Genomic DNA, 11135 nt, shown 5'->3' on the forward strand with positions numbered 1-11135 from the left:
AGATCGACTCTTCCTATATAAACTTGGGTTACACATCAGTTGGGTCTCCATATTGCATACAGCTCTAGCTCTCTCCTCTCTCTTCTAGTTTCTATTGAAGAGCTGGTAATTGAAAGATCACTGTACGTATCATGGCTATGGTGGCGGACTTTGTACTAGAGAAAGCATTCGGAGCACTGTATGCTGGCGTTGAAGACCTGATCATCAAGAATTTCATTTTTAAGTCTCTCTTCAACAAAGTAAAATCCAGGCTCGATGATTGGGCACCACTGATTAAGGAGATGGCCCAATACACCCAGAAAATGGATCGCCCAGAGAAGGATCTGGAAGCTTTAAAGGGAGTCATGCAGACGGGCCAAGAGCTCGTCAACGAGTGCTCAAAGATTACGCGATGGAGCCCCTTCAAAAAGTACAAGTACGCCAAGAAACTTCAGGAATGGCAGGAATCTCTTCAAAGCCCGTTGGACAGACTGAAACTGCAAGACACAATGAATATAATGGAGATCAGGGTCGTGGTTGATGAAATGCAACGTGACATGCTGAAACAACAATCTGCAGAAAGTTCAAGTAGTACACGACTTGAACTTCCACCGCTTCCAAAGCTTATAGTTGGACTGGATGGTCCTTTGAATGATTTGAAGGAAAAGCTTCTTGCGGATGATGGGGTGTCGAGGCTTGTGCTCACTGCTCCTGGAGGCTGTGGGAAAACCACTCTCGCCACAATGTTTTGTGAAGATGAAGAGGTCAAAGGTACGTATCATACACGTACGGCTTAATATTAAGCAAGATTTAGCATTTATTTTAGCCTTAATAAGGACTATAATTCTTAGTCACATCTATGCTTAGCAAACAAACGGGTTGAAATTAGCTGTCCCCAATACACTATCTCTATTCTGTCTCCATACATTCTTTGGTTCACAAAGATTAAGAAAATATTTTTTTAATCTTTTGTTCTATTTTTTATTCGTTGTGTACCAATAAATGTATTAGGACATAACGAGGATAGTATAATTAGAGAAAGCTGATTTAAACCAATCATAATTTAGCATTTATTTTAGCCTTAATTACATAAGTATTATAATTCTTATTAGTCACATTTATGCTTTAGCATACAAGTCAATTATGATTTATTATTATGACATGAGCGATTTAGACGAGACATATTTGATTGATTTATTTATTTATAGTTTAACACCTTAACGACTTTTAATTTAGTTAAAATTTTACAAAAGATAATCATATTATATTTAGATAATTATCTAAATATAATCGAAAAATGCATTGCACAACCAATCTCTTGAAATGGAAAAAATAATAATGATATCTTAATAAAAGGATGCTATATATGTGCGCATGCGTGCCGTTGCAATACATTTTAATATACATTTACAATTTGTTTTTTACTTATCAAGCATAAAGATAATCACTCGCCTTATACATCGGTGTGTCTGTAATCTGTATGCGTGTGTGGATATATGTCATATATTAAATTAGCTCTCTTTTAACTACGTGATTAAAGTTCCTTTTTTTTTTTTTTTTGTTTAACAAATATTTTAGTACTTCATTTCTTTGCTTATGCTAGGGCTGCAGTTCATAAAGTAATATTTTTTCTTGGTGTTGTCCTTGAACAGTTATCTATGATGATTTAAATGGCACCACTTCTACGTGTGACAAATAGCTTCTATTGTTTCTTATATATGTTTTATTTGGATACATAGGTATATTCAAGAAAAATATTATCTTCATCACTGTTTCACAAAAAGGCAATTTAGAACTTGTTGTGAAGCGACTTTGTGAATACTTGACGAGTGTGAGGTCTCCGGTTCCTACTTTCCAAAACAAAGTACATATGCTTCAATGGATGCAAACATTTTTCAAGTCTTCCCAAAATCCTTTGCTATTGGTCCTCGATGATATTTGGTCCGGATCAGAATCCATTCTTCATAGCTTTCAATTTGAATTGTCCAATTACAAGATTTTAGTAACATCAAGATCTGAATTTCCAAATTTTGGTTCTTCATATCATTTAAAATTATTGGATGATGACAAAGCTATGGAACTTTTTTATCACTCAACATCATTGGGAGATAAGTGCTCTCCTGATCAAGAAGAACTCTCAAGAAAGGTAAAGTGATTTCTTAACTATTGCATGGTACGTAGCTTAATTAGTTGATTTATCAAATGAAACAAATTAAATCATCAAAACAAAACAAGTTTGCACGCACAGAGTTTTATTCTTTTCATGAAATCGTTATGTGGAGGAACGTAAAATTCTCAAACTAATTGATTTCAGTTTGAACTAATGATTTAATGGCCTACAGATAGTAAAGCGTTGCAACGGATTTCCACTAGCTATTACAGTGGTTGGCAGATCACTTTCTGGGAAACCTATAGAGATCTGGAGACAGAGAGAATCTGAATGGTCTAAAGATTCTTCAATTCTAGATTCTGATCCTGAGACGGAATTGTTTCTTTGTCTCCAAAGCAGCTTAGATGCTCTGGATAAAAGACTTGCAATTGTCAAAGATTGTTACTTGGACCTGGGATCTTTTCCTGAAGACAAAGAAATCCGAGTTGATGACCTCATTGATATGTGGGCGGAGTTATATGATATAGACGATGACAGTGTGTGCTTTGCAAATATCTATGAACTTGCCAATCGAAATCTGGCTAATCTGGTTGACAAAAGGGACAGGTATACATGCAATACATGCGTCTGGTGTTATGTTTTCACTCCAATTTTGCTTAGCTGTACATTTTTTGCGAATCCTTGCTAGCTAGGCCAGGGTAACTTGCATACATAGTTGAAGAAGTACGTGTCTTCTATATATTAAAAATGCTTAATTAATTAACTCTTTTCATAATTAACCTGCAGCTATATGAAGATGGAGGGGGACGATTTCTACGGTGAACGGTTTGTCACCCAACATGATTTGCTTAGAGAGCTAGCTATTTACAATGCTAAGCTAGACCCGGTAGAGCAAAGACAAAGAATGAACATAGAAATAAGGGGAAACAAAATCCCCAAGTGGTGGAGAGAACAAAAATGTCACCCTATCAAGGCTCGCTTGTTATCTATTACTACAACTACTGGTACGTAAATTGTGTGTCACTTTTTTTTGGCCGGCTACATTGCATGAGAATAGTAAGCAGTGGTAGCCCTGAGGCCTCGTTTAACAGCAGTGGCCCCCCCCCAGTTGTTTGATCACGAGTTCGATATTTCCTTTCCTATTCTCTTTCTATTTGTTGTCTCAGAATTCTTTCTGTCGCAGGCGCACTCATCAAATAACGTTGGTATTTTGCATGTACAGACTTCGATATGGAATGGCCCAACTTGCAACTACCAGAAGCAGAAGTTTTTGTCTTGCATTTTCAGAGCCCAAGTAGTTACAGCTTGCCCGCGTTTGTACAGAAAATGGATAAATTGAAGGTACTGGTAATAGACGGCGCTGAGGAATTAATAAATTTTGAACTACTCGGTTTGTTACCAAATCTAAAGAGAATCAGTTTAATTCGTCTCCAAATTGGTTTCTTGACCCACAAGCCCATACAACTGAAAAGTCTAAAGAAGATATCTTTCGCGTCATGTGGCGCGGAGGGTATCGACGAAGGTTTTTTCAGAATGTCGGATGCATTTCCGAATTTGGAGGAATTATACATTCAGTTCGGAGTAAGGCTGGTTTCTGATTTCTTCCAACAGTTAAACGGTAGAGAATTTGTTTTGGAGTGCTGCAATCTGATTCATTTAAAGAAGATTAGTATCGTCAGAGGTACTGGGCTAGATCACTTGCCCGAAGAAATCGGAAATTTGGTCAACTTAGAAGTACTGAGGCTAAGGTCTTGTTTGTATCTTTCAAAGCTTCCCAGTTCCATCAGCAACCTCAAAAAGTTAAACTTCCTTGACATATATGGATGCTGGAGCATTGAGTTGCCTAAAAACATTGGTGAATTGAGCAGTTTAAGAAAGTTGGACATGAGGTGTTGCGACGAAGTGAAAGAGCTGCCTCCATCAGTTTCGGATCTTCATCAGTTAGAGGAAGTGATATGCAACCGTGAAGACCAAGGCAGTTTATGGGAACCCTTTCGACCCACTCTCACAAACCTGCGCGTGGTGGTGATTCCTCGAACCCAACCAAATTGGTTGGAAACTTTCAGCGACGGTTGGAGCAGCTAGCGTTTCTGGTATTTGCATTGAATTATCATTTTCATTTCTTGTTTCTTTGACAAGCAATTTCTTCTTTTTTTTTTTTTTTTTTTTGTAGATGATTTTTTATTGCTGAATATGTCATGAGATAATACATATTGAAAACAATGTGGCTAGCTACCTTCTTTGAAACATTTACCACATCAGTTTAGTTTCTGGGCACTCAAGTTTCATGTGTAAAATAGGTCGGCATCTACTACTACAATTATAAGCAATTGTCACATACACTATTAACAAATTTGGGCCAAATGCCACGTGTGTGTCCAAAAGCCATTGCCGCATTGCAGCTATTGTTTTTGGGTCATTGCTCTGTAGGCCCGTTGCTTTCTCTACACTATTCACGTTTATATTAGAATATAGGCTAAAATAAGTTTCTGACAACGATGAGCCATTTAAAGTATATCCATGAAAATTATGTGTCTAGCAATTTAAAGTCATTTGCTTTTTCTTTTCTTTTTTAATTTAATTATACATCCGGCAGGTCCATGCCATAAATTTAATTCCTTTTTTTTTTTTGGGTCAACCATGAATTTAATTGTTGTAAAAACTTTTTCATCATAGATATAAACCAAATTGTTTGTATATTTCCTCCCTGAGTTTATCTTTATTTTATGAGCTCTCATTCTGAATTGTTTCAATCTCAGCCTCATGTTGTTTTCTTATTGCTTGTACCTCTAATTTAATGAACACCGTTTTTATATACTAGTACACCAGGAACTTGGTCAACATGATTATGTGATGTAGAAAGGATGACAACTAGGATCGAAGAGCAGCTTGATCGTGAAAAAGAAAAAATCAATTTGCTGTAAATTTAGCGTTCGGTGTCAGAATGCTAATTATTATACAATTCCGAGAAAGGAATAACGTCTGGAGTCCGCCAAAAAATAAGAGAAAACTCTTAATTTGATTGATAAAAGTATGAAAGATAGGTTCAGCAGCCATTTAAGGTTACTTATATTCCTAGGCCGACTAACAATGAATCCTGAAAACCCACGGGTTAAAACAAAACAAATCCAAATCGAACTAGAAAACCTAAATTGCTGGAAAATATTAAATTGCAGTTTTGAGGCCCGAAACGACGTCAAAAGCCTGGAAAAGCCCATACACTATAGCAAAGCGACGAGTTTTGTTCCTAGCACCGTTCCCTTCTCGGAAAAACGTATAATAATTAGCATGCTGACAACGAACACCAGATTTGCTGCAAACTAATTTTTTCTTTTTCACAATCAAGCTGCTCTTCGATCCTAGTTGTCATCCGCTCTACATTAGTTTATTGAAGCTTTCTTTATACAATTGTGACGACCTCCAAGCTTCTGACTGAAAAAAGAAAAGACGACGCCCCCAAGATCCTGCTGAAGGTTCCGTCAAATTTCAAATGAATTTCCAAATTTGGAGGATTTGACCACTCACAATTGTAATTTTGGCGGGGACGTTCTTCCTTATCTCTGTGACTTGATTCATCTAGAGAAGCTCAGCGTCATCTGCTTCTGTTTTCTATACGGGTTGCCCCACGAAGTTGGAAATTTGGTCGGCTTAGAAGTACTGAGGATAGGGTATTGTATTGGTTTGCCGGACTCGATTAGAATTTCTTGACATATCTGGTTGCCACAAGCTTTTTCGGTCGCCTAAATGTGTTGGTGAACTTAGCAGCTTAAGAAAGTTGGACATGAGATACTACCACTATTTACGTGAGCTGCGTCCGTCAGTCTTGGATCTTCATCAGTTGGAGGAAGTGGCGTGTGATAGCCAGACAAAAAAATTATGGGAACCCTTATTACCCACTCTCAAAAATCTACGGATGAGGGTGGAAATTTGGTGTAGCCAGTAATCAGTGTTGGAGCAGTCTGGAATTTGGAGTCAATTATCTTTTGTATTTCATGTCATCAATAATATTTTCTTTTCCTATGGTAGTAATGGTTTTTCAGACCAAAAAACAAAACAAAAAAACGGCAGTGATGTTTTTCATGAAGAGAGCTCAAACATGAAATATTAATTCGTTGTTGGCCTATAAAGCTTTAACCACCAATTTCATGACATACATTTTTACTTGGAACAGAAAACCAATAAGTCTCTCACTTTTAAAAGAAAATATGGAGGCCATAATGGCATAGTTTGTAGTAATGTATAATCATAATCTATTCCCCGTAGAGCTTCATTCTTAGAAATCGTATCTTAGTAGTAACTAGTGATGTTGATAGAACATTACAAACTGTATCACACAAAAGGGTAACCAAAATCATGTTCACAGGTAGTCTATCCTATATAAAATGCTACCTCCAGCCAAGAAAAATGTACCAACAATCTAGAGCTGTTCTTCATACTATGTTTCGGACAAAAAGGAGGAAACCAAGTATCCCAATCTCCAAATAAGTAGCAAAGTGACAGAAATAAAATCTTGGAAGGGATATTCAAAAAAACATTAAAGAGCCCCAATACACACATCAGATATCTTTATGTTCTATCTCCAGATTCTCCACACAATTACATGCTTCAAATGACATGATATAACTCACTTCTGGAAGCCAAAATAGCTTTCGACACACATTTGTCACTTCACAATGAATTCATATCTTTCAAGAGCAATTAGTTATAAAACAAATAAGCTGAGATAAACACGAGAATGTACAGCTAAGTAAGTCTTTATATATGCCGGTGAAACCTCAGTTTTAACTGAGATTGACAGTACCACATTACCACCAGGTTATCAAGGAACTTGCAAATTTACTTGGCAACATTGGCTGTTTTTATATCAAGGTAATAGGCCATGAAATATATGAAAAGGGATCATGCATACGAATGAAGTTTCACAGATGGTCTGAACACACACTCATGCGCACACACATTATCTTCGGTCAAAAGCAAAGGACAGCCATGGAAAAAGTTTTGGTCCAATCACATAAGCGGAAGAATCTGAGAAGGATGTTACTACCAACTATAACAAGATTGGTGAAGTAGACATATGTTTTACTCTGAGCAACAAATTAATGCAGACCACATAATCTATACAACCAAAAAAACAATCATTGAGGATTTACATTATTCTATTACAAGACTAGCTTTGTTTACTGAAGTGGTGAGAAATCAGAAAAAGGAAACTTTAAAACCATGAAGTGGCTAGAATACCACAAACTGTAGCTAAAATTTTGAAGCAAAAAATTGCTTAAAAGATGCAGAGCAGTACAGGGTATATAGTTACTAATGCAATTCTAGCCCTGTTCCATAAAGTAGTGGGTAACTGGAAAATACAATTCTAAAAATAAAGTATACCAGGAAAACCTTCCTTAGATGTGCATGGTACTAAGCAGCAAAATGTAGTCATGAGACTAGACTATTTAGTATTTTAAGAATCAGTACATGGCAGAACTCATCAAAGTACTTGTAAGGTAGAGCTTTTCAAGTACTTGAAAGATTCATGATACACATACATCATACACGAAGTTGCAAATCAGAATTCACCTTTGTGAATAATACTATTTGCATTATCCAGGAAACTACTAGAATTTTATGACCGCAAAAACCTCCTGGCAAGTATAAATTTGAAGCAATTGCCATCTTTTGTAAACATTAAAACCAACAGAATAATATGCACTCACTAGTTAATTCAGTCAACCAATATCCTAATGCAGTCCAAAAGCAGATAAGTACGAAGAGTGCAAGAGCTCAAAATATCATTAACATGAACAAACACATTATCATTCTAAAAGGATGATGTAAGGGAAATGCCAGATTCGAAACACATGAATGCAAAATCTGTATTAAGTACCACCACAGACAATCATCTACATTAACATTAAGGGGGTAACATATTCTTGGATAATTCAACTAAATTTCAGATTAACACATAAGAAAGGCTCTGAAACCTCAAGCTTCTACTGTGTTACCTAGCACAAAAGAAAACAACTCCCTCACCGGCGAAAACTCCACCAGCCCAATATCCATAGCATACCCAGCAACCGGCAACTTCAAGTCCCTCAATACGCAAAACGCTTCAGCCATCCGACTCTTCGGCACATCTTGAGCAACAGCACAGTAAGGCATCCAAGAATCAGTCCGATACTCCTCCCCAATTTCGACACCTTCTTTCTTCATTGCCTCACACAACTGTGACTGGAACTGAAGCAACGAAACCGAAGGAGTTGGTGCCAGAAACAGTACATTGTTATCAGTCGGGAAGCTCCCAATTGACGAGAATGACAAGGCCAAAGGCTCTTGCTTGGCAGCAAAAGACTTGATGATGTTTTCGAGCTTTGCTGGTTCGATGAAGGAGCTGGAGAAGAGAGTGATGTGAGGGCGTGATTCGATTTCGATGAGCTGGGTGCTAATCTGGCGGCGAGCAAGAACATTCCAAGCCTTCAGGACCTGGTTTTCCAGAGCTGGATCGAAGTAAAGCTCGATTGCATAGCCTTGTGACATTGCCACAGAATCAAAACTGGGTTAAAGCAACCGAATTTGGTCAAAATCAGCACAACCCAGTAAAACCCAGTAACAGAAACTGAGATCTCAGACTGTTCTGGAGAAATGAAAGGAAACCCCCAAATCAAATCGACCCAGTACAATTAGGGCATTGAAATTTGGGGTAAAGCAATCTACTCTGGTCACAATCAGCACAACCCAGTAATACCCAGCACCAGAAACAGAGATCTCAGAATGCCCAGAGAGGAAAACTTAAAGATAAACCTCAAATCAAAGTGACCCAGAATTTCAAACAAGGAAAAAAAGCCTTATAGATTAAAGTAGCAATCAGAACGAGACAGAAGGAATAAAGGGGCAATAGATTTGACGGACAAACTCAAAAGGGTCACTCTGTAGCAGCGAAGCTACGACTTTACAATCACAGTGAGAGATAAGATAGTGAGAGAGAGGGAGAGAGGAGTGGCCTTGCACCGTTGGTTGAAGATGAAGAAGAAGATGAGGAGTATGGTGCAAGGTCACCTGTGAGTTTAGGTGGAGGTAGGTTGGGTTCAACTCTCTGCGAGTCTAAATCGATATTCGCTGCTCGAAGAAATGTAGAAAAAGATAGAAAGAAGAGGATTAATTGATTGAAAAAAAAACAGAAAAAGGTTCATTCTTTAATTGAATTTTGCATTAAGTGACAGTCAAGAAAATATGCTCTTTCTTTTTTCAATATTTTGAGTGATGATGACTCCCTTCAGGGCGCTTTAGATTCATTCCTTTTGATTTCTTGACCTAAAAGCATAGTTTCATTTGGATGGTTATGAAGATGAATTTACTAATTTTAGGTCTTTATACACCATTAGTTAATAGTTAGGCTGAAAGCGGTAAGGTGATGAGAACTGTTAGACACATTCTTTAGTTCGTTTATATTATGAATGGTAGATGATTAAACATTTTTTATTTAGTAGTTTGATAAAAGAGTGAGCTGGTTTGTTCAGTGATATATAGCTCTAAGTTTCATATGGAGAGCTTCTTTGTCTAAAACTAGAGAGAAAACATATCTGAAACTCAATCTTCCTTCATGTTCTCTATTGCCCAAATCTTGATCCCTCTAGATTTAGATTGACAGCTTGAGAGTTGGGGCGACCTCCTTCATTTAGGCTTTACCCCAGTTTCTTTGTTCTGTCTACTGTTTTTGCTCAATTCATCTATCTCAGTTCGTATTTTTGATCCATGAGGCTAAAATTCTTATTGTTCTCCCACCATAACCGTCTTTATACCTCCATCACCTTTGTGTTTCTTCTCCTCTTCACCTAGCTGTTTGGCTGGATCGTCACTCTTGAAAAATAGCTGCAAATATCTTCCTATTTCCTCTCAATTAGCAGTTCTCCCCCCTTTGAGACAAGTGAGAATACTTGGCCGGATGTCTTCCGTGGAGTCTCCTGACAGGATCCTGGATGACGAGGACTCACTTTGTGTTTCTCGGTTTGACATCTTGCTAGAGATCCCTAGTTCAGCATTTTGTTAGGACACCTGATTTACATTGGTGCATGCACTAAGATGGAGATCAAGATTTTATTGCCAGCGATCTTTAGAGTTTCAGTTTTTACTTCAGTCATGCAGATTTCACAGCTTAATCTAATTGTTGCTTACAACGAGTCTTGGCGGCGGTTGGTTCTCGCATCGAATTAGTGTTCGTGGATTGGGCTCGGTTTTAAGCCTACATTTTGGGCCTCGGTTTATTATTTCTTGTCTCCTAGTGTTAGATTTGATTTTGTAGCTCCTCTTGGAGCACGTCCATTACAAATCATGTACCCTTTATAGGTTATCGTCTCTTAGTTTTAATGCAACTCTTCTATTTTAATATATATATATATATATATATATATATATATAAAGCCAGTTTAAATGACACCATCCATATACGATGTAATGATGTAAATAAAAACATTCATAAGAAATGATGAAAAGAAAGATGAAAAGTTATTTTCATATTAAGAAAAATTTTGTGTACTTTGATATCAATGATGTAATGAGAGTTGTTGGGTTAGTGTTCAAAAGATTAACTCAAGAAAAAGTTCATTCGAGTGAACTTTTATGTCTTCTTCAACATCAGTAATGCAATGAGTAGTTATCAAACGACCAACTTAAAAGAAAAACTCATTTCGAGCAATCTATAATTTTTCGTGGTTATGAATCTTGATAACTTTTTATTTTGTTTCGTTATTTTAATGGCAAATAGGGAGCCTATAGGCCTATAGAGCTACGCTTTCATGCTTAGTTGTTTCGTGAATTCGTACGCTATAGAGGTGACTTCTCATTAGAAAAAGACTTTATCTCATTATTCATTAATATACGCCAAAAATGAATATCCCATAAATAAATAATTCCAAATATCGGTGGAAATTCAACTTGCCCAATATGGTCCAAAATAATTAACCATTTGAACAATTGGAGGAATAATGGTCCATACCCACTAAGCCCAACCAAACTATTCCCATTCTGATAGGCCCAACTCTCTCCCTCATTTCCTTCC

At 37.1% G+C, this 11135-nt stretch overlaps 2 protein-coding genes across 4 annotated transcripts; one reads left to right on the forward strand and one right to left on the reverse strand.

The window, feature by feature from the left end:
- Positions 1 to 4453, forward strand: LOC112190937 (probable disease resistance protein At5g66900). 3 transcript variants are annotated; one of them, XM_024330452.2, is made up of 5 exons: positions 1 to 750; positions 1719 to 2125; positions 2322 to 2695; positions 2876 to 3062; positions 3312 to 3567. In XM_024330452.2, exons 1-5 carry the CDS (start codon positions 132 to 134, stop codon positions 3426 to 3428), a joined length of 1704 nt encoding a protein of 567 aa, XP_024186220.1. In that variant the 5' UTR covers positions 1 to 131; the 3' UTR covers positions 3429 to 3567. The 3 variants fall into 3 exon arrangements, with proteins under 3 accessions (XP_024186220.1, XP_024186221.1, XP_024186219.1); XM_024330453.2 differs by having other exon boundaries at positions 2876 to 3093; positions 3273 to 3411; XM_024330451.2 differs by having other exon boundaries at positions 9 to 750; positions 2876 to 3093; positions 3312 to 4453.
- A 3417-nt stretch (positions 4454 to 7870) lies between these two features.
- Positions 7871 to 9327, reverse strand: LOC112190087. The gene has a single exon (XM_024329515.2). It carries the CDS (start codon positions 8615 to 8617, stop codon positions 8066 to 8068), a length of 552 nt encoding a protein of 183 aa, XP_024185283.1. The 5' UTR covers positions 8618 to 9327; the 3' UTR covers positions 7871 to 8065.
- Between the last annotated feature and the right edge of the window lie 1808 nt (positions 9328 to 11135).

The sequence above is a fragment of the Rosa chinensis genome, chromosome 2 (genome assembly GCF_002994745.2).
Source record: "Rosa chinensis cultivar Old Blush chromosome 2, RchiOBHm-V2, whole genome shotgun sequence".
In the NCBI taxonomy this organism is placed as follows: Eukaryota; Viridiplantae; Streptophyta; class Magnoliopsida; order Rosales; family Rosaceae; genus Rosa; species Rosa chinensis.